Below are 25,224 nucleotides of genomic sequence, written 5' to 3'. Positions count from 1 at the left end.
CCACAGCCTCCTGTACATATCAAATCATGGCACAGGGCACGTGCCAGATTGTTACATGTTGCCCTTTCTCCTGAAGCTCTACACATATGGGTCCTTCATTTTTTTTATTCCCGGTATCTCACACATGACCTGGCACAAGACACATACTCAATAAACGTTTTTGGTGTTCAGTGGAGCTGGATAACCCTTCCTTCAGGATTCAGTTACTGTGCAAACACTCGGAAAAGGTAATGCATGAAGTCAGGCTCACCTTTGACATCTGCAAAGGCGAAAGCACAAGTGGAAGCCCACATGCCATCGACCTAAATACTTATGATTCTAAGTCAAGTTAACAAATTGTTATATAAAATGTGTTGTGGCCCTGGCTGGGTGGCTTAGTTGGGTTGGAGCATCATCCCTGTACACCAAAGGGTTGTGGGTTTGATTCCAGGTGGAGCACATACCTAGGTTGCAGCTGGGGCACCTATGGGAGGCAACCAATCCATGTTTCTCTCCCACATTGATGTTTCTCTCTCTCTCTCTCTCTCTCTCTCTCTCTCTCTCTCTCTCTCTCAAAATCAATAAAAACATCCTTGGTGAAGACTCAAAAAAAAAGTGTTCTATATTCTACCTCAACAAATAAACTTATAGCACTTTGCACAGTGCCTGCCATATGGAAGGCACCCCCTTAACAGAATAAAATAGAATTCTGATAAATATCAATGCATAGTATTACAAGTTTGATTGTGTGATTACAAATGTATTTGATAGAGATAAGTTTATGAAAATGTTACCTGTTTTATAATGACTTCAATTTTAATGTAATTTCTAAGGCATTTTGCAGGTTAAATTAAAAAAATCTGATTGTACAACTCAATATACAAGGTTGGGCAAAACTTGTGAGTACACGGAACACAGAGTACACAAAACACAGAGCTTATTCTTGTATTATTGTTTATTAATTATTGTATTATTTTTCAGGTGAACAACTTTAAGCCTACTTTTGCCTCACCCTTTATAAGCACCTTCATTTTTCCAAGGAAAGCTGAGTTCAAGCACTTTTACAGAAATTAATCTCATCATGTGAGACACATCCTATCATGTATCTCTTTCTCTTTGAGTTTAATAGCCAAGTAAGACATACTTGAAAAATGCAACACAATTCAATTAAATATGGTTCCCAAAGACACGTGCATCATTTAATATTAATGTTACAATAGACATGTCTGCATTCAAATGAAGACTATGTGAAGAGATTTTAGGGCTGTATAAGTCAGGTGTATTTAGATGGGACTTTGAATTGAGAACAGACTTGGGGTTGAAAATCACTACTTACAAGGAGTATTCAGGAACTGCATCCTTGAAGGCAGGAAGTTCTCGCACATATTCATTATAAAACCATTTCACTTTGAAATGCAAATTCATATAATCAGTGCTCTTGCATAACCGCTGCTTCTCATGTTCTATAACAGATAAAGTCAAACATTTAATAAAGCTTGGTTGGCCAACAATGCTGCTGGGTTCCTACCTAATTTTATTAGTAGTATTTTAAAAAGGAAGAAAACAGTGTATTTGATATAAAGGCAAAGTGAATTGCTAAAGACAAACCTGAAATTTTACAAAATCATTATAAATCCTATGTGGAATGGGTCAAGCAGTAATGAGAGATAATTTGAATGTCTGACATGCCTTCCTGGAAAAGGTGAGAACTCTTAATGAGTTTTTTTTTCTTCTTTTTTTCTATTTATCTGCAAGCTCTCATATATTCATTGCTTTGGACATGATAAAAGTGCCAGAAAGACTTAAAACTCTAAGCATGAATAAAACATGAATTAAACTGGGAGACATAATCCCCAATTACTACTGGAAATGTGAATGAGGAGATCACATTTCTGGCCTGGATATTTAACACTTAAAATGCTAAGATAGTTGAAAAGGAGAGGAAATATATCTCACTTCCAAGCCAGATGATTTCTTCTGTACCTTTTAATTTTAGCTAAAATTACTTTATAGTTGGTAACTATTTTGACATTTCTTGAACAGAATTTCCTAATATGTGATATATTTTCTCTCTTGCTCAAAGAGTATAGCTTAAAACTCTTGTTTTGATCTGGACATATAGTACTGGGGAGTAGAGATAAATAATATTCCTGTACATGTTTATCTCTGCTTCCTTTTCCCCAGGCCCCCAATATTAATATCTTGGCCAATTGTGGCTGCAAGTATAGACACAACCAAACCCAAAATATCCCTAGCTATCTTCAGGCTGAAAGTGCCCTCTTAGCAGCTCCAGTTGAGGTCTGTGAGTTTCTTTTAGGCTAAGGGCTTTGACTTACACTAGGAACATCCTATAGTTTATATTCCAGGCTAAAAATACGAATTGAAGCAGTTATATTGTTATAAACAAATTGAGGATATCCTTGCTTCTCAGAGCTTGACTACAGAGAGACTTAAATCCAAATAAGCACAAGAAGAAACACAAGCTCAAAGAGAACATTTTCTAATTATCTAAACAGTGATCAATTTAAAACAACTTGTAGAACTAAGAGAGAAAGAGCACGCACACACATATATACATATATAGTATTTTGAAAAGAAAATAGTGTATTTGATTATAAATGATTATATATATATATATATACACACACACAAGAGCAATAAACTAATACTTCTAGAACAAACTCCCAAACAAAATTATGAACTGTGTGACATTTTGCTTCCACTCCCTCAGAATTTCTACCTTTCCCCTCCCCTTTTCAGTATTGCTCTTCCCCCTGCGCTTCCAGTGCCCTTCCAACCTTAAGAAGAAAATGTGGCTGACAAACTCATAGGTGAGAATTTAATGCAAAACAACCCTGAAGCCCAGAAAAAAATGAAACACAATAGACATCATGTGACTTGGGAGAGGTTGTATTTGAAATGTTTTATTATACCAGCTTAATTAGTAACTGTGCTGAAATAAACGTGAAAATGTATGTTTTCTGAAAAAACATCACATTGATATAAAAGTAAGTTTATTTGTTGAGGTAGAACATAGGACCCATTTTATATAACAGTTTATTAGCTTGATTTAGAATCATAAGTATTTTGGCCTATGGCATGTGGGCTTCCACTTGTGCTTTTGCCTTTGCTGATGTTGGGGGTGATTTGCTATTAGTGGTTTAGTGCACAAAGTAGAATTTGAGTAAGAGGATGCATGTTAGATAAAACAAGAAATACTACATAATATGTACGAATCTCTTTGTGAAACTGTATAATTATGTTTTCTATTAAGGCCTTGGGCTTTTCCCCTCTACTTGTATTTTTACGTGTTTTATTAGTAAGTTTGCGTGAACCTTAAATTCATATTGTGCCATAAAAGGAAAAGGTTCACCACCATGGCTGGGAAGCTCAGTTGGCTGGAGCATCATCCCATACATCAAAAGGTTGTGGGTTCGATTCCCAGTCAGGGCACATACCTAGGTTGTGGGTTTGATTCCATTAGGGACGCATAAGGGAGACAACCAATTAATGGATGTTTCTCTCAGACATTGATGTCTCTCTCTCTCAAATTAATAAAAAATATATATATCCTTAGTTGAGAGTAAATAAAAAGGAAAGGTTCACAGTCTCTGCCCCTTGCAATGAAGTTGCCTCTGAGATACTTTGGAAAGCAGGAAGCAGGTAAATGCCAGCTGTGAGCAGTGTCCCAGTCAGTTTTTCCAGCAAGACGTTATGCTTATTTGCTTAACCCATTTACACTTTACTTTTCCACGATTGCAGATGTCTGTCCTTCCTCCTTATCTGGGCACTCTGCTTAGAACTTATGGACCTCCCCAAACCCATTCTCTAGGACTCTGCAAGCTCCCTACATTCTCAGTTCCAGAAAAGAAACACTTGCATATGCCAAATGTTCCGTAGCCACACATTAGCCAGGCCACACCCCTTTGCCCCCCAAACTCCATTTCTCCATTGTGGATTGATATGGGAAATGAGATAGGAAGGAAGGAAAGATACCAGTTATTTTTTTAAAAGACAAAATCTGGTTTTGCTCTAATCTAGAGACCATCTATTATAGTTCCTAAGAATACACCTGATGGGATAACTCAAATTATCAAGGTTTCACCAGTTCCTTTGCTGGGGACAAAAAAATGCTTCAAAGAATTACTAATAGTTTCCTCCTTACAGGATTGCTTCACACCCATAGTAATTAATTTCTACTCCTTTAAGTCATATATCTCTTATGCATTGTCAACTGATGTTTACTACTTTCTGTAGACAGAAACAGGGGACTAGTATAATCTGTTTTCATGTTCTGTCAAGTCAACAAAAGAGCAAATGACATCTTTACATACTTATGCATTTCAGCTAATATAGCCAGAGTTTTCCAGTTTATTTTGTTGGTGCCGTAGGTTTGCTCTTAGTAGCAGGCCACATTGACAAAATTGCATCTATCATATGATGTGAATGACTCCTAGAATTTATTTAGCCATCAATCCTCCTACATTTTTAATTTTGCCAACAAAGATTTAACTAGCTCATTACATTTACTAAATAAAATGTTTAATTAGTTTTCCAAACAGCAGTATGATAATTTTGTACGAAATTTTAATCTTTGGATTTCAATGAGAAATATGAATATTTTATTATCAGAATAAAAATACTTCATTAAAATTGTACAAAGAAAAAGCTTGGGAATTTAGAAAAATATGGCTATTTTCCTTTAGATGATATGTACCAGTGTTTACTAAAAGAAATAGATTTTCTTCTGAAAATTAGTGTTTACGCATGGGGCTTTGTGTAAAGTACAGAAATGTACAATTATTACAGAAATGTACAATTATATATTGGTTACAGGACAGGGGTTGTATACTCTTAATCCATTCTTGTGTCAAAAGCAAATTGACTCTGTAACAATGAGTCTGTTTCTATTTTGTTTGTTAGTTTATTTTGTTCATTAGATCGCACAGATAAGTGAAATCATATGGTACTTGTCTTTCTCTGACTAGTTTATTTCATTTAGCATAATACTCTCCAGGTCCATCCATGCTGTCACAAAAGGAAAGATTTCCTTCTTTTTTATGGCTGAGTAGTATTCCATGGTGTAAATGTATCACAGCTTTCTTATCCACTCATCTACTGATGATGGGCACTTGGGTTCCAAGCAGAGGATGGAGTGACAGCTATCAGAAGGGAGGAGGTCTGGGTGACTGTGTGAAAAAGGTGAAGGGATTAAGCAAAACCAAAACAACAACAACAATTCCTAGACACAGACAACAGTATGGTGATTACCAAAGGGAAGGGGAGGGGGGAAAGTAGAAGAGGTAAAAGGGAGATAAATGGTGATGGAAGGAGACTTGACTTGGGGTGGTAAACACACAATACAATATACAGATGATGTATTATAGAGTTGTACAGCTGAAACTTATATAATTTTATTAACCAATGTTACCCCAATAAATTCAATAAAATTTTTTTAAAAGCACTGCAAATCTGGCAGATAGTAAGTGCTCAATAAATGTTGGTTATTAGGATGTGGATGGTAATGATGATAATGTTGGTCTACTTAGTCAAAGACAGAGTGTGTCTTTGAGGGGACAGGAAAGTTCTAAACACAAGTCCTTTCAGAAAACAGTTATTTCATTTCACTTTTAATTAACCAGTTCTATAAAGTTTATTGACAGTCTATTATGTACAAGAGTCTTCCTAGGCACCGTTCATGTCTCCAAGATGTTTAGAAGGGGGGATAAGACAACTCTACATATAATTCTAATGCCATGTAGAAATAATGTGGGTTTTTTTTCCTTGCCTAATTGCTCTGACTAGAACTTCTAATACCATGTCGGATAAAAGTGGTGATAGTGAGATCCTTATCTTGTTCTTGATCTTAGAGGAAAAGCTTTCAGCTTTCACCACTGAGTTTGATACTAGCTTTGGGCTTATTATATATGGATTTTTATTATGTTTAGGTACATTCCTATTATACCTAGTTTGTAGAGAGTTTTTATTATGAAAAACGTTGAATTTGTCAAATGCTTTTTATACATCTATTGAGATGATCATGTGATTTTATTCTTTATTCTGTTAATTTATTGTATCACATTAATTAATTTTTGTATGTTCAACCAATTTCATATCCTTGGAGTAAATTGCACTTTATCATGGAAAAAAACAAAACAAACAGGCTGCAAAAAAATCATCACAGTGTTATTTTTTAATTTGTGGCATCATTTTATTGCATACACACTCAGTGCTGTCCTATAGTTAGTAGTGTACAACTGTGTAGGACTGTCTCGAACATCAGCCTTCGTGTTTGACAGCCTGTTCTATCTTTAAGAGCCTGTGATTTGGAAGTTCTGGAAGGAATATCAAACAAAAGGCCAGTATTAGGGGGCCACTGCACTGATGTTTTGTGAGATATTATGAGCTCACAAAACTAAAACCTTATTACCCAGAATTTTTCATTCTAAAAATAAATATGTATCAGACTTCTATGGAGAATATACACATAGAAACATCTATTAAAGATAATCATCAATTCATATTAATCATATATTGATGGGACCATGGGCTCTTTTTTATATGCTGAGAATGCTAAACCATATAACTAGAAGTAAAGAAGAGAATAAGAGTTATGATTTTCCATTTTATAGCAGTTCTATAAAGGTCTTATAAGATCAGCACATCTTTAGAGTGAGAAATCACCTAAAGTTCTGGCTGCCAAAGTAAGCTATGGTATTAACAAGGTCTAAAGCTTGGAGAAATAAAATAAAAATTAAAAAAAATAAATGACTATACAGAACATGTTAGCAAAAAGTAACTTGGATCAATGTGAAACTTCCAGAAAGAAAAACCAGCAAACAAGAAAAAAACACTATCCCCAATAGTACATTATTGCACACACCTTTCTTAAGAATTAATGACTCTGAAGGAACAAATATAGTGAATTTTTGTAGGGTAAGAAAGAAGATATTGAAGTTTCTTTCATGACACATTTCTGATAAGTCTTAGCAAAATACTAGAAAAAAAGCCAAGCAAATTAATAAAATATTGCCTTACTCCATGACCACTAAAACTGATGCCAGAAGAGTTACCCCTGAGAGGAGTAGCTGGCAGTCCTACTCGTAATTACAACCAGTCTCTCAGCAGAATCCCAGAATGAATCCGGGCTGCCCAGGCTCGTTAAACCAGGAGATATGGGGTCAGGCATACTTCATAGACACTCTCTGATATAACTGCTTAGAATTCTGGTTTAGAGCTATAACCCACAAACCTAGACTGGTGGGTTTAAGTAAGACTGTTCTTTCCATTGAAACAAAAACCTCTTGAATCCCTTTCTGTGCACCCAAAACTTAAACTTCTACTTCTGAATAAAAATATTCATTCATAAATGATCTGTACAATTCAATCATGCTTTTTTACTTCAAACTTTTCTTTGCCAAAATTAAACAGTACATACATGAAAATTTCCCTATAATCTTCATCTATGACACCAACTCCTACATCTGTGAAATATTTTGCAGCCAAGCAAAAAACTGAAGCCACTCTCCCATAACACCCAGAAGAAAGAATGTACCATTTCATGGTATGACTTGAAAGAATGTTCCATGACTTGTCTGAGCCACAGACCTTGGAAAATCAGGAAGCAGTATGAAGGCAGACCCACATAATCTGGTGTTAGGAAACTAGAGATAGATAGTTATAAGGTAAAAAATGGGAAGAAATGGGAAAGAGTGTTAATAAAGACAGAGGTGGCCAACAGTCTGGAACATTATGGTAAAATACAGGCTTCCAAAGAAGCTATTGTCATTAACTGACAAGTCACTTAAGGGTATCAAAAAAGCAACAAAAACAAGCTTTATGTACATTGTATTTTTACCCAGAGTCCTAGCAATAGATGTACTGCAGAGTATTTCCATGAGAGTTACAACTAGGAACTAAAATGTAGATTTCATTCATTTATGCAACCTATATTTACTGATTTCTACTATGAACCAGGTACTATTCTATATATTGATAGTACAGCAAAGAAGAAAACAGTGTTCCTGTCATCTTGGAGTTTACATATAGTGAGGAGAGGCAGACAATAAAAATCATTCAATATAATGTGAGGTAGTGGTAAGTGTTAAAGTGGAAAGTAGAAAAAAAATAATGCACAGTAAGGAAGTAGATGAGCTGAGAGTGCCTTTTTCAATAGGGCATTCAGGAAAGGTATCTAATGAGGTGACACAAAAGCGGAACTGAGTGAAGTCAGAGAGCAAAACATGCAGATGTCTCCTGTAAGAGCATTTCAGGTAGAAAATACAGCAAGTGAAGTCCCCTCATGCAATATAGTCAGCTTAACAAGTTCAGAGAGGTGCAAGGAGCCAGTGGGGCTAAAGCAGAGTCAGTGAGCAAGAGTCGTGAGAAGTGATTTCAGAGAGAAGCCAAGGCCGGGTCACACAGGGTCCTGTAGTCTATGATAAACACCTCTCCCCTTAAGAGTCATGAAATAACACTGGAGGATTTTGGTCTAATTTACATTTGTAAAACATCACTTTGGTTGCTGTCTGGGAGAGATTATGGGGATGCAAAAGTGGAAGCAGGAGTTGTATAGAGGAGGCTGCTGCAGTGGAACAAGCACCGGACAGATGGGGCAGCTCGGACTCCAGTGGTAACAGCGTCTGCGGTGGAAGTGATGAGGCATGGCGTCTAATCTTGGTTCTGTGTCTTAATGTTACATAACCATGCCTCTCACCTCTTCCCTTCCTAGATAAGCTCTCTAAGAACAGATAAGACATCTTATTAAAATTTTGATTTCCCACACCACCTTGTCTAGTTAGAATCATGGACGGACAGGGGGATGGATAGATAGAGCGATAAAAAAATCGAAGAGTTCTTTTGCCATGCCTAGTCCTTTATTTTCCTCACTTTTATTAAAAGCAGATTGGGTCATCAGACTGGTAGCGAACATGCTCAACACTGGACTTGTTCTATGAATTTGCTGGTTTATAGCTTCACGTGGGGAAAAGTTACTGCTGTGTCTTAAAAGATGGGTCAGATTTTCTGTATTAAAATAAAAGGCCTTAGTTATGTGGATAAAATTTTTATTAAGAATTGTAAATAAAATATACACATAATTTTCCTTCTATATACACATAGCTCATTTAAGCCACTCTCAAATAACCAGTTTCATGTATTTCTCAGAAGTATGTAGCTTTTATGGTGAAATCATTGTTTGTAGCTTTTTCTTAAAAGACTCAAATCTTATGGATTTCATGTCTTATAGTTTCTTGTACATTTTCTCATAACTTATTTAAATGTAACCTGTAGTTTAGGTTCCTTTTTTAGGATAAAATTGATTTATATCAATTATTTACAACATACAAAAATAACAGGTAGGGACTTCTTTTGTGATAGATATTAACTAAGCTATTTTTTCCTCAGCTTCCTGAGTTGGCATCTCTTTATTATTTACAAAGGAAATGGGGTATAACTGATAAGTCATGAAAAAGGCAAAAAAAAAAATTCTTTACTTAATTTATATTTTAGCTGAGAGTGATTAAAACATTCTAAATATTTGATTACTTTTAAGTTTATTATTGCTGATAATATTTATTACTTTATTGATAATTTGGGGGGGCATTATCCTTAAACATTAAAAATGCATATCTTCATTCATATTTAAACAAATAAAAATTTATTGAGATGCTGTTTATCAGATTGAAATAACAGAAATTATACGTATTTGCTCTTGAGCGAACAACTAGCAATATATGTCAAAATTTTAAATGCCAAATCTTTTGGCAATTTTACTTTTAAGAATTCCACTTCTAAATATATTTGCACATGTAAACAAAAAGTATATGTCCAGAGGTATTTATCTTAGCAAAATACTAAGAATAATCTAAGTATTTATTGATATGGAAATAAATGTTTTATACATCCATTCTATTGAAAATAACAAAATTACTTCAAAGAATGAGGTAGATCTAAATGTGTTTATATAGTATGAGCCCCAAGTTTTATTGTTAAGTAAAATAGCAAGGTACATTGGAGTACAGATGATACATTACCATTTGTGTGAAAAAAGAAAAAGATACCTGCATATATACATGTGTATGCTTGGAACATTTTTGAAAATACACAAGAAAGTGGAAACAGTGATCATATTTGGGGATGAAGACTGGTCAGGTATCAAAGAAAAACTTTACACATGATTTTTTTTTATACTGACTGTTTTAACCATGTACACCTATTACATTTTCAAAAACCAATACCTTATTTAAAAATACTACAAACAGTAAAGAACAAAATAGAAAATTTAGGCAAACAAACCAGTAATTTGAAGAATAGCTTAAACTTTTTCAGGATGTAGGGCTAATTCTTAGAGAAAATTAGAGAATAAGCGACTAACATGGAAATCAGAGAGATTTCTGCTGCTAGGCAGCAGAACGCCAACATAAGAGAAGGTCAAATGAATGGAGCAGAATCAGTAATAAAAGGCACAACTAAAGAAAATTATCTTGCAGTCGGGAGAGGGAGAGGAAAGCAAGTATGAAGTTCAGGAATTCTCCACAAGTAAAGATACTCACATCTAGATACTGATGAAGAGACACATTTCCCAAAGTGTTTGAAGGAATAAAATAAAGATAACAATTCTTACAGGGTTCTAAACAGAAAAAAACAAACATACAATTACAATAGGCTGGCCTGTGCCTCTTCCATTCACTGGAGGCTATGGGATAATGAAACATACACAGTCATGAGAGGTTTGATTCCTGGTCAAAGGCACATAACTGGATTTCAGGTTCGATCACTGCCCCCTAGGGCGCGTGGGGGAAGCAACCATTCAGAAACATCAGAGTTTCTCTCTCTATGTCTCTCTCTCTCCCCGTTCCCTAAAAATCAATGGAAAAAATATCCTGAAGTGAGGATTAACAACCACCAAAAATAGGAATTACAATTTTTATTAAAGGACGAGACAGCCACCTACTTATGCCAAGAAAAAAGGTGAAAACGGTAAAGGGATTAAGCAAAACACAAAAACCCCTCACTGACACAGACAACAATATGGTGGTTACCAGATTACCAGAGGGAAAGGAGGGTTGGGGGAGGTAGAAGAGGGTATCGGGGGATAAATGGTGATGGAAGAAGACATGACTTGGAGTGGTTAATGCACCATACAGTATACAGATGATGTATTATAGAATTGTACACCTGAAATATATAATTTATTAACCAATGTCACTCCAATAAATTCAATTAAAAATAAAATGACATTTTAAAAAGATGAAAACAAACAAAATGATTGGAAAAATCCAAAAGGTTATTGTGATTATCTCTAGATGATTCTCTTCCTCTATGTACTTGTTTGTATTTTAACAAGAGTGATTTTTCATGTTTCTTTTGGAATGTTCATTAAAAAATCTTTATTGAAAAAAGTTCAAACAATCAAGTACAAAGAAGAAATAAAGATTACTAGAAATTCCATGACTCACAGATATGCTGTTAAACTATGATTGAATGCCCTTCAAATAACACTCTATGAATTTATCTATTTATAAATATGTGCACAATTTGTGTCAATACTTTGTTCTGTAGCCCACTCCTTTCAATCAACATTTTTTCATGTCAATAAAATCAGATTTATGCCTTCATTTAAAATTAGATTTATATCATCATTGTTTCTAAGAAACAATGCTTTGTGTATTTTGGGGCATGCACTTTTACACAACTTAATATTTCTTAGATCTGTCTGACTTTAGGGTCTAAGCTCTTTTTTAACATCATGTGACTTCCTTACGGGTGGTTTGGTACACAAAAAATGAGTTTTAGAGCAATTATAGGCCTAAAATGGAAATGTAAAACAAAGCTTTGGAAGAGAACATGGGAGATTATTTTCATGATCTAGGGTATGCAATGATTACTTACAGAGGACAAAAACAGCACTAACAATAAAGGAAGTTATCCATAGATTGCATTGTTACAATTAAGAACATCTATTTATAGAAAGATATTAAGAGAGTAAAAAGCAAACAATAGACTGAGATAATATTTGCAATACAATTATTCAACAAAAGGCTAGTGTCTACAATACATAAAAATTTTAAAATATTAAGAAAATGTCAGACAACTCAATAAAAAAATGGGCAAAATATTGAAAATGTACTTCGAAAAAGAAATCCAAATGACCAACAAGCTTATGAAAAGGTACTTCATTTTATTAGCCACCATGGAAAGTGACAATTAAACCACAATTTTAATTAAATCACCATTACATACTTACTAAAATGGCTAGAATGAAAAAGAGACAATACCAAGTTGGTAAAGATGTAGAGTAACTGGAACTTTTATACACTGTAGTGGGAAAAGGAATTGGTATAACTGCTTTGGAAAAGTATTTTGCAATATGTACTATACTGAACATGTGCATCCTAGTAAGTCCACTCATTAAGAATATCCATGAGAGAGATATCTACATATATTCACTGGAAGATATGTATAAGAACATTGATAGCAGCACTATGTATAAAACCTAAAAGCAGACACTGCCCAAATAAACCTCAACAGTAAAATACATAAATGTGTCATATTTGTGCACTGGAATACAATACAGTACTGAGAATGAACAAACTATAATTTGATGCAACAAAAAATAATTTTGAGTATGCAAAAATAGATAACCCAAATTAATAACCCTATAATTTGATTTATATCAACAAAAAAAGTTTTCATGTACCATGAAACAGAAATTCTGTTTCTATTTTAATGTATTTTAATTTAAACTTTAGGCCCTAGCTAGGCTAATGAAAAGTGGCAAAGGCACTGGGTTCTTACTCCTGTTTCAGGAATAGTAATATACCTACTCATAAATGGCATTTTCATGAAGAGTTAGGTATCTATTTAATGCAAAGATATGAACTTACCATTGTTATTGGAGTCCCACCAAAGTGTTTTATATTTAGAACAGTTGTATATAGAGGAGGAGGAGGGGGAGGGAGAGGGAGAGGGATGTTTTGAGTTTAGACGGATCTCATGTAGCAGGAGAGAGTCTATTTGAGAAGCCTGGTACCTACGAGGGAATCCATGGGAAAATGTTGTCATGAACTAGTGCATTTGTAAGAGAATGTGAGAAGGGAAAAGAAGATACTTAAAAGTGAGAAGTGATAGAGGTTTGACTCAGCAGATGAAGGGTAAGGGAGAGGGGAGAACTTTGTCTGATTGAGGATGTGAATGGGGTTACTGGACTCAGAGTGAGGCTGTCAAGTATAATATGGAATGTAGGAAGAAAAAGTTGTGGAAGAAAATAAATTCCTGATGTGCTTTTGTGATTCTAGAGATAGTTCCACACCATCAACCTTCTAGAAAGGCTAACTGCAACTCACAGATATATAGATCAAAGCAGTTCAAATGAGAAATTATACCTAGATATCAGATCAGAGATTGTGTGCCTTTATGGCAAGGGTATAAACATTAAGGTATATCCTATTTGTCATTTTAGAGTTGAGAAGAAAAATCAGATTATATGAATCCAGGAACATAGAAACAGGACTTATCATGTTGACTAGAGTAGAGGGATCAACCATACTTAAATCTACATTTCAAAACTATGCATGATGAGCATGAAGTCTCGGAAACAAGAGAACTGTATGTTTAAAATACTCATTTGTATACATTCCATTTTCTACTAGAAGAAAAGCAAGAGATGGGCATCTGTGTATTGTGTGATCCCATTCTATCCCTTAATAGAAGAATCAGGGCCATTAGGAGACATGCTTTGGGGAATTAATGAAGTTTGTAAGGTTTTAGTCACTAACTTTATGCAGTTTAGAATTTACTGCATTAGCATAGCTGCTGGACGGGTGATTTAACCTGGAAAGCTGACCAGAGTTGGGCCAGTAATGTGGCCCTTTTTAGGGTGGGAGGGGGTCTACAGACTTTCCTTAAAAATAAACTCCATTAAATATTTTGTGAAGGGACCCTGGTGATTGCTTACAATTTGCTTTACCCTGCTTCCACTTATGAACCTACTCACCTCTGCTAACTAGAGAAATTTATGAGTTTTAGATAGTCAATGAATATAAGTTAAGAGATGTAAGGGCATAAGTGTAAATACTTTCATCATATACTCAAAATGTAGCAATGCCTTGAGCTGCTTTGAAGTATCTTAGTCAAAAACTGTTTTTAACTTCATGGGTTTCAAAAATTTATTTTAATCATTAACCTACAAAAATGTGCACTATGATCTACACTGGACAGATCCTAGAGAAGGAGGTTCATATGCCACACTGTGTTCTAACTACCTTTGTGACCTTGAGAAGTCATTTAATGTTCCTTGTCAGCAGTGTCCTTGTTTGCAATAGTACCAAGTTGGACTAATTTGCCTGATGTGTCTTCAACTCTAACTGGCAATATGTCGCTCCTAAAACCTTCCCTATCACTGACCTTCACCCATAGCCTCACTCCTGAAAAAATGGCCCAATTCTGACGAAATGGAACATACAGGAGCCCAGAAAATAAACAAACTACCCAGATCCAGGGAAAGGAAAGGCTGCAATGTGAACAATCCAATCAATCATAGACAGACTCAGATTTTATGATAAAAACACCAAATGTTTTGAGAATTGCAAGGTTTATAAATTTTGAAGCATCTGTTGAGTCAGTTTCTTTGCAGCTTATATAACAGATACAACAACAATATTTCGATGCTGTTGAATATGCATGTCAAGCTGGAAATTAGTTCGTGACTAAAATATCATGAACATAACCAAATAGCTAAAGATGAACATGAATTTCCTCTTTTGGAACTTTCTGGGGACTTGCCAACACACAAAAAAATAGTTGCAGCTAAGTGGTAACCAGTGAGAGCAATTACGCCAGGGAAGCTGATTGTCCAATGGGGAAAAGGTAGATTTGTTACCAGACCTGCCAAATTGGTGGATGCATATGCACACAAACCAAATACTCCCATTGCAGGCAGCCAACAGAGACATGTGAATTCTAAATTTCACAAGCTATTGACTTAGAGCATCTGGGTCAGTATTTATAAGTAGTAGTTTAAAGGAAAAGATTTTGCCATGCACTTATTGGGTTTAAAGTTTTTTGTTGACACAGATCTTCCCATCCCTTTTCAACCGTGCACTCCTGCTTGTTCTTGGTATCTCAGCTCAAAAATCACCTCCTTGGGGACACTTTCCTGAATCGCCTGACAAAATAAAATGTCCCTCTCTTAAAACATAATATACTCATCTTGGAGAGCAGGTATCATAGTTACTTTTACTGAAATATGCATGAATATTTTATCAATACCTCTCTACATGACAGGACTCTGAGCTCCATAAGGGCAGAGATTCCTTCTTTTTGGTCTCAAGAACCTACCACAATGCCTGGCACAGAATAGACATTTAAATATAGTTGGCTTATTAAATGGTCAGATAAACGAGTAACTTTTTTGTGTGAATGTAAGGAATACGTTTTAATATAAATTATAGATTGACTCACATTTTAAGACTATTTTTGCAGTAGACTTTTAAAAATGATTTTACAGAATGACTGTTTGGTACTTCCTAGTATTATAGGTATGTAGGTCGTATGGTCTGGATTCACTGAGATTGTTTCAATTTCAAATATGTTGTTCCATTTTATATAGAAATATTCTCTTACTTGTCAGACCATTTGCCCTGTTATTGTGGTTGGAAGAGATAGTCAACAACATAACTATAGAATATTCTGAATTCTAGAAGAATGCTACTTTACTAAAAAAATAATAATAATTTGCATAATATAAAACCAACAGTCTTCAAAACTACGTCCTCATTTGCAATCAACTCATATTACCTAGATTGTAGCACATATTTTAAGTAGCTGTTTTGTGGAATGTGAATCTCACAAGAATGGTGAAACAACAGAAATCCATTTCATCAAACTTTAGAGTTTAAAATAAATAAACAGATGAATGTACATTTTTATTTTTTTAAAAAATATATCTTTATTAATTTCAGAGAGAGGAAAGGAGAGGGAGAGAGAGAGATAGAAACATCAATGATGAGAGAGGCATTGATCGAGCCCTCAACCTGGGCATGTGCCCTGACCGGGAATCGAACCCTGATCGCCTGGATCCCAGGGTCGACGCTCAACCGCTGAGCCACGCCCGGCCAGGCATGAATGTACATTTTAAAGTAGTGGCATGCACTGACACAAGAGGATAGAGCACTAGACACTTTCAATATTAATGGAAAGAGGACATATGTTCTAAGAACTATCCTATAAAGACCAAGGAAAAGTACTGAATTCTAGGTAGGAAAACATCTTGTGATTTGGTGGCAATGGTGGTTCCCCAATATGATGACACAACATCCAAGGAAACCTGAGACTTAAAAATTATGATTATTCCAGGAAATTTGCTCATGTCATAAAGCTGAATGGAAACAGCTTTATACATTACTTAAGTATATAATATAACAAAATCAAACATTCACTGAAATAAATCTCCACATCTGGTGCTCTGTTTGCAATAATTCTGGAATGTTTCTTCCTGAATAGTGAGTTAACAAATTACAAAGTATAAGGACAGTGGGAAGCAAAAAATGCTAATGTTACTATTTGGGGTGTTATCTCCTGTGCAGGTTTTCTCTAAAGAGATTTTGCCACATGGCTCATGATATCTGAAATTTCCCATGGGAAGAATTGAATCACTGAGTGGGCAAAATCTGTCCCAGCCCACGCTCCAACTGTTCCCTTGGTTACATTAGCTATTGAATATAGTTGCCAAATTCCAGAACCTCTCAGTGGAATAAATGAATGAAAGACTTTCATTACCCAGCAGGCTCATTTCATTCTGTTTCTTAAAATTCCTGAGATAGTATTTAGTGTACTCATTAATCTCATGGACTTCCTCTTCCATGTAGTGGAAAGAAAATGTGATTTAAATGCCCATGCAAACAGTTTTTAATCAGTTAGTGCAGATTTAAGCAAGATAACTCTTTTGAAAGCACTGGCAGAAGAAATACGGTTTGACAAGCCATTTAACCTTTGTATATTGTAATTGTATTAATAATATTTAGTACTGATTTGCTCCATAGGGCATTGAGAAGCTTGATAGGCTAATGAATATGAGCATGTAGCACAGTTTAAAAAACGTCTAAACATACACGAAAGGCAGAATTCAATAAGAAAGAAGCATGCAAAGACTACTAAAAATATAATTTTAAGATTTCTTTACATTTTATCACAAATGATCTAAAAAGCTTGCTAACTGATTCCAGTTGGTTTTGGTTATCGAGTCCTAACCAAAATGTTTAACATATCATCATAATTTGAACAGTGACAAATGTAATAATTTTTTTATCACCCTAAGTGGAATAAGAGTTGATAAATCATAACTTAAAAGGGTGTACAGATAGTTTATTTTTCTTGTTCATAGAATAAGTGAGTATGGAATCTGAGACTTCCACTCATCAAATATTTCAACCTACTATTAGATTAGAGACTGTTTTATGGTTAAAGGTATGTCTAAGGATGATATGCTCTAAAAGTTGAAGTGACAAGCATACATTTTCCCTATGTTTATACTCTCAAATTGCCTAAAAAAGTGTATTAGTAACAAATGTACATTTCAGTATTCCACATGCCTTTCTTTAACTATAAAAGATAAAATACCATTAAAATTCATTTTTTAGCCCTAGCTGGGTGGCTCAGTTGGTTGGAGCATTGTCTTGTACACCAAAAGGTTGCAGGTTCGATTCCTGGTCAGGACACATACCTAGGTTGTGGGTTCGATTTCTGGTCGGGGTGCATAGAGGAGGCAACCTATGGATGTTTCTCTCTCACATTGATGTTTCTCGCTCTCTCCTTTCCTTCATCTCTCTCTAAATGTTAATAAAAACATTAAAAAATTATTTTTTACAATCTAAATCAAATCTCTTATAATTTACCCAGAACTATATTATTCTGTATTTTCTTATACTTACTTCTAAAGTGACTTGACATATTTCTCTTCAATCAAATAGAAATAAATTATAGGAGCAGCAAAACAGTAGCACTGCCACTACATTGACTTTAAAGTTTCAATATTAAATTCCCATAAAGATAAATAAAGAATGAGAATTAGTAGATGGTAAAATCTGAAATTAATGAACTTGTCTAGAATTCAACTAAGGAAAACATTTTTTAAAGTTACAAGTGAATAAATATTCACAAACAATACTGGTTCCTATTTACAGTGGAAATTATCTACCTGAACTATGCCCTATATGAGTGAATTTGATAAAAGACTGGAAAATTACTCATTATAGTTAATACATTAAGCCTAATGTAACAACTATATGTTTCCATATTTACTTACATGGAACCATTTTTTATGGTTCATGAAAAATAACTTATGATTTGAGATAAATAATGGACAATGTGTTAGAATTAAAAAGCATTGCACTTTTAAAAGGTAAAGAGATGGAAAACAGAGACATTTATAAAAGAATAATGCTTTAACATGTCACCCTCAGAGATTTCTCTATTCCTCTTTTCATCATAAAAATTGGAAGTATTTATATAACACTGCTGCTTATAAATCACTTTTTAAAACAGCTTTATTGAGGTGTAATTGTATAGTGCAAAGTTCATCAAATTAATGTACGCAATTCAGTGGAAGTAAGGGTGCAGGGAGTGACTGCTAATGGGTACAAGATTTTGCAATGATGAAAATATTTTAAATTTAGATTATGATAATAGTTGCACTAAATACACTAAAGCACATTGAATGTGATCATATTTCATGCTTACTAAAGAGTTTAAGAGCCTAGACTCCAGGGAAGAATGGCACTCATATGCAATAAACTTAAAGAGATTGTAAGACTTGGGACACATGGGGCCAAACAAAAGGAAGGGACAAATGACTGAACAACTGTTAACTGTTACCCATTGAGTACCAGTTGGTACTCAATTTCAAATTAACAATGAAACAACCCTTTGATATTATTTTCAATCTTTGAAATATATCTAAAAATCTAATATGCATCTAGGCTAAAAAACAAAAACAAACAGAACAGGTTGTGTACAAAGAAGAAAAAAGCATTCTGGTCTTACATTCCTGTTATAATCCTAAACATCACAAGCCATTAGAGAAATGGCTACAGACTTCTGAAAACAAGTATAATCCTCAAATTATATACTTAGCCAAGTTGTCATTAAGTGCAACAGAGAGAGAATTTCAGACTTATAGGGGCTTAGAATATGTAACCACGTATACCCAAGTAGTCCCTGAATTTTGATCTCGCGCTCCATAGGGCACCACGTAAAGGCAATGGATCCGGGCCAACTTCTCGGGAAATGGAGAAATCCTCCTGAGTGGTATCAGTAAGGGCGACTACAATTATTGAGGAAAGAAAAACCAAACATTCTAAGCCTCGTTTGCATTTGGGTCTGTTAGGATCTCTCATGCCTGGTTGTACCTGTAAGCTTTTCTTATGAGGATCACAGGATGATATGATACTTCCTGAGTCTCAGACCTGAGTTGCGACTCCCCTGTGCTTGGAGTTGCCTGCTTACCAGTCTTACCACTGGTTGCCTCCCTTTGCCTCTGTGGTCCTCACACATGCCTCCACCCCATCGCCCTGTGACGTTTTCATTCTTTTCCGTTTTGCTTTTGTGTTCCTCTAAGCCAGGGCAGCGACTCCTAGCCTTGGTGCTGTGGCCCCCTGCCATCCACACATGAGTTGTGAGGTGTGCCACAACGATTTTACTCATCACAGTGATGGTACTAAGTGTTACAGGCAATACACTTTCTCCTTTCAAGGGAATAAACTTTATGCCACTCCCATTGTCTCACATGCTGGAGTGGCTTCTGCTGGGAGAGAAAGATCTGGGATGTCCTTAGAACACGGCATCTGTGCAGCTCGTCAGCCTCTGCTCTAGTTGGACCTACTGTGAAGCCAGGATTCGCATGTGGGGGCATTCCTAAAGAACCCTTCCAGTGACAGTACACAATGCACTGACGTTTCTTGGAGGAGATGACAGAGAGGGCTTCCAGCCCAGAGCACAGCACAACATACTCAGCTTCCCCATTAAATATTTATGTTCTCTCTCCTAAGTGTCCCACATGCTCCAACCTGCTCTGGCATCAGACAGTCATCAGGTATAATCTCTGTCTTTGTCTTCCACTAAGCTTCTAAAAATCCCCTCTTCTTGCCCCTTAATTCAGCTCTTTTTGCCATCTCAAATGTCTCATTGTTTTGGGCTTGATATGTCTGAGGTTTTGCCACAAGCCACTCATAGGTAGTTTCTTACTAGGGTAAAGCATGTGTGCATGTTGTCTGTCAGGCTTGCAGAGCTCTGGTCTGAAGCATAAAGGAACTTTAGATAGTGCCTTTCACCTTCTACTCAGGCTATAACCTGAGGCTATATCATTTATAGATATGTAGATATATAGAAATGTGACCTACATATCATGCTACATGATTGGCAATCACCCCAAAGGAACCAACTGGTGGTCACTCTGGACTCCTTATTAGAAGAAAGTTTCTAGAAAGCTGATTTTTATACCAATTGCATCTCCTTCCCAGAGTTCCTTGCTGCCAAAACATTTTAGCTGGTTGGGTATCAGCAATCTCCAAAGACAAAGATTCTTGACCAAAATATTACTAAAAAAGTGGCAGATACTTGTATTCTTTGGTTCCATCTGTATATCTGCATGCATTGCTGCCTTTGTGACTGATTTGATATAATGAAATTGAATTTACAAGCTACGCAATTAAAGTCAAGTAGTTTAGATAATGTTCATGTACTTCATTAATTCATTTTGTCTTCTTTAATATCTACCAGGGGCAGTGTAGCAATTAGCATCTAAGGCCATAATATATTAATATTTTTATTTCCTGTTTAAATTGAGCTTCTTAAACAGATCTTAGCAATTACTTTCAATTTGCTATTTCTCTGAACTATTTTAAAATAAACTGCTAATAAGGAAGAAAAATCTAAACAAGGCTTTATAATTTCTTTTTTATCTTTTCATTTCTTCCTCTATCTTTTCCCAGGTGAGACATGGCTGAAAGACTAATAGTGTTAAAATGAAAGAAGAAAATATGAAGAGCTTTATACTCTTCATATAAGTGATAATTTACTAGGTTACGATATTGATATATGCATACCCATTCCTTCATTTTCAGTAAATGCCAACTTTATTTTAATTGCACTCTTACTATGTTTTTCTCCTGGCAACTGTGATGTAGTAAAGATTCCCATATTAAACACTCCCTTTAAATACCTTGCCCAAGAGATGTGATAGCTGGCCAGGAATGTCTTAATTAGTCTTAAGAGAAAAAAATTAATGCTTAGATATAACATTATCATTATAGATACTTAAAAATAAAGAGTTAGGTACACACAGACAGGCCCCAAATTGGGTCAAATTCCCAAATATTATTATAGAAATTATATATATGCTTTGTAGGTATTGGCAAATTTATGAATATAGGAATATGTCTGGATATTATTTTGCAATATTTAAGGCTTACTGCACAGTATATTTTTAAATGATTCAAAGATGATTGTTTGGCTACCTATCATGTTCTAGGAGTGAGGATTCAGTTGTAAATGGTATTATAAGGTTTCTGAAGCCATTCGGTTTATTTTTAAAGTTATGAACAGTATTTTTAAACTGCAAGCCCCAACTTATCAGTGGATCATGAAATCAACTTATTGGATTATAACCAGAATTTACATATTTATTTTTTCAATTTTATATTTACATAAGAAATAAAGTTTCACAGTTTATCACCTCTATTCTTGCCAAGAATCCACGTTTTATAAAAGTTTGGTTTTGGTTTTCTGTATATCTCGGTGTATGTGTATATTGCATCATTGTAAAAATGTACTTTTTACTTTGGACTGTGACCTGAACACTTTTACAAACAATACTATAAAACAAGGAGAAAACATTGGTAAATAAGTGAACAACTGACTAGGCTAAATAAAATGATTAAGATACAGTAAGAGTTTGAGGAGAAGGGGGTATTGTGGGACTGTAGTGAGGGAAGGGATGGTTCGGGTGGGTTATGACAAGAGGGGACATGTGACTGAGATGTGTAGGATGTGGAAGGATCCACTATGCAGAGAGTAGGATAGAGCTTTATAGGTAGAAGGAAGAGTGATCATGAATGCTCTATGTGGAAACAAGTTTGTCCCAGTTGAGGGATAAGCATGAGGGCAGTGTTCCTAGAGATAAGGAAGGAAGGAAGGAGAATGTGGTGAAGTTGGAGGGATGGGTAGAACCTAGACTACATATTGCAATATAAGTCATGCTGGGGGGGGGGAGGATTTTTTGAAACACTTGTAAGCCAAAGAATGTCTCATCTAATTTATATTTGTACAGATCATTCTGGATGCTATAAGCACAGTGAATTACAGGAAAGCAAAGTAGAAATGTGCAAACTATTTGGGGGCTATTATAGCTATCACAGCAAAGGAGGTCTGTGGCTAGAACTAGTTAGAGGCAGCGGAAACGGAAAAGAGATACAAAGCCAGACGTGTTTGGGAGATGGAGCAGCTAGCATTTATTTATGAATTTGCATGTGCTGTATGAGTGGGGATGGTGGTACAGTGAGATAAACAAAGGATCCAAGATAACGTCTAAACACTACACAAATGGTAGCATCTTTTTCTGAAATAGGAAAGGTAAAGATAGGAATCAGGTTTGGGTAGGCAGGTTTTAATTCTAGAGGTTCATTTTTAACATGCTTGTCTAACATATACTTTTCATCCATAACTCTGATTAAATTTTATATCATTTTACACATTTACTTGTGTAATTATTTGCTCATTATGGAGTAAAAAGGTCCTTGAAGTAGAGGTCATGTCTGTTTTGTTAACTTTGTGTGTTGCACTGAGTCTTGCATGCCCGGCACAGAGTAAGCATTCAGGGAGTATCTATTGAACGGATGATATAGAAGTGCTGGTATTCATGAATACTTTAGTGAATATCAGTGATTGACTTCCTTTCGATGATCATATTTTTCAAATAAATCAAGTTTTAGCAGAAGAGAATTTCTACTCAAGTGATGGTGAGCCAAGGACAGTGAGATGTCTATACAGAACCATAAGGCTAGGCTCATTCACTATTATTCATTTGTTTCTACACAGCAGCTTTCTAGAGTAGTGGTTCTCAAACTTCAGCATATATGAGATTCATTTGGAGGTCTTGTTAATGCAGGGATTGCTGAACCCCATTCTCAGAATTTCTGATTCAATCTGGGGTGGGGGGGCTGAGAATTTGCATTTCTATCACCTTCCCAGGTGATGCTGGTCCAGGAAAAATCAATTTTCTAGCAAACCAAGATTCTTAACCTGGGGTCGATGGATCCCTGAGAAAAAAAATCTACAAATGGGCTGCAGGGTATTTATATATGCATCCCTCGAAGGATATATGCAAATGTTTTATGTATATGCTTTGTGCATTTTTTTCTGGTAATACAGCTTGCATATTTCATCAGATTCTCAAAGAAGGCCTTCAAAATTTAATTAATGTTAAGAGTAGCGGACATATATTAGAACTTCCTGGACACTTGGCTCTTGCACTCAATTGTGTGACTTTGGGCAAAATACGTACTCTCTCTGTGCCTCTGTTTCACCTGGTGGAATACAATGGTGGAAAATAGTGGTACCTGCCTCATAGGCTTGTTTTGAGGTTCAAATAAGTTAATATTTGCATATCATTTAGAGCAGTACCTAATGAGCAGTAACTAGGTGGTGGCTAAACAAGATTAAAAACCTGGGAGTGTTTTTTTTAAACCCTGGTGATTCTAATGTACAGACAAAGCTGAAAACCACTGCTCTGCAATGAAGAGAGAGCAAGAGATAGATGAATGCTCTTCCTGAGAGTGTGGGGCTAGTTTCTTCAGCAAACCAGACTTCCTTCCTTTCCCAGAGGAGCTTAGTTAGGTAGGGAAGTAGAAAGGGCTAGCAAGGGCTCCAGCATCCTACAAATAAATTTATCTTCCTAAAATTTTAAGAGTTGGTTCATGCTGACCTTCTTTCTTGTAGTAGTGGGACAGGCTTAAGGAAAGGAGTAAAAGGAAGAAAATTGGTTTTATCCATGTTAATTGTTACTTTTGTTTAAAATCAACATAAAGACTAAAGGCCTGTCCTAATAAAAAAAATACACTATTATAAAGAAATTATCAGAGGTAAATACTAACTGTGCTAGCCAGACTTCAAGATGACACCAGTGATCCTTGCCTCTTGGAGTCCACATCCTCTGATACATTAATTTCTTTTTTGTTTTGTTTTATTAATCCTCACCTAAGGATATTTTTTCCACTCATTTTTAGAGAGAGTGGAAGGGAAGAGGGGGACAGAGAGAGAGAGAGAGGAAGAAGAGGGAGAAACACTAATGTGAGAGAGACACATTGATTGGTTGCCTCCCACATTTGCAGGGCAGAGGCCAGGATCAAACCTGCAACCCAGGTACGTGCCCTTGACCAGGAACTGAACCTGCAACCCTCTGGTGTGCAGGCTGACACTAACCACTGAGCCATGCCAGCCAGGGCTGATACACTAATTTCTATCACAGAAACACAATATATTACTCAGATTGACATAATTATCATACACTCGGTCGCACATTTAATAAGCTAGACTGAGTGACCAATAGGATATTATAGAAGTGACAGAGTGTAACTTCCAAGGCTGAGTCATAAAAAACATTGCAACTTTTCCCTTTCTCTTACATGGCTTGCTCTGGGAGAAGCTAGGTACCACACCATGAGGATAGTCGAGCAGTTTGTGGAGAGATCCACACTGAGAACTGAGGCCTCCCACCAACAGCCCACAATATTTGACAGCCTAGTAAGTGAGTCACCTGGGAAGCAGATCCTCCAGCCCTTCAGGGTTCAGCAACTGCAGCCTCACAAGAGACCACAACCCAGAACTTGCTATCCACAGATATTCTATATATTTATTTATGTTTTAATTCACAAAGTTTTGGGATAATTTGTTACAAAGCAATAGATAACTAATGTAAATGCACTATAACCCTAAGCCTTACATTTTTTGGAGACCTGAGCTGACAGTTTCACTTTTGCTATTTTTATCTACTGCAAATGATCTGCTCATTTTATTCTTTCCTACCCTTTAAGACTACATAAGATATAAATAAATGGTTAGCTGGTAAAGTGGCCATGTTCTCTGAGGGACAAAGAAAGAGAACCCAGTATCCTGCCTTGTATTTTCCTGAGGCTTCACAGTCAACGAGAAAATCACATCTCCTGAGACGAACCAAGCTCAACAGCTAGAGGC

General features: G+C 35.7%; 1 protein-coding gene across 1 annotated transcript in view; it reads right to left on the bottom strand.

The window, feature by feature from the left end:
• The window catches only part of UNC13C (unc-13 homolog C), a 462,926-nt gene that overhangs the window by 97,058 nt on the left and 340,644 nt on the right, over positions 1–25,224 (bottom strand). The window contains exon 19 of the mRNA XM_081120504.1: positions 1,316–1,442. Coding sequence (XP_080976630.1) covers positions 1,316–1,442 — 127 coding nt within the window. The remainder of the gene's footprint in view (positions 1–1,315; positions 1,443–25,224) is intronic.

The sequence above is a fragment of the Miniopterus schreibersii genome (assembly GCF_964146895.1).
Source record: "Miniopterus schreibersii genome assembly, chromosome: 1".
NCBI lineage: Eukaryota > Metazoa > Chordata > Mammalia > Chiroptera > Miniopteridae > Miniopterus > Miniopterus schreibersii.
This window is presented reverse-complemented; position numbering and strand designations above follow the sequence as displayed.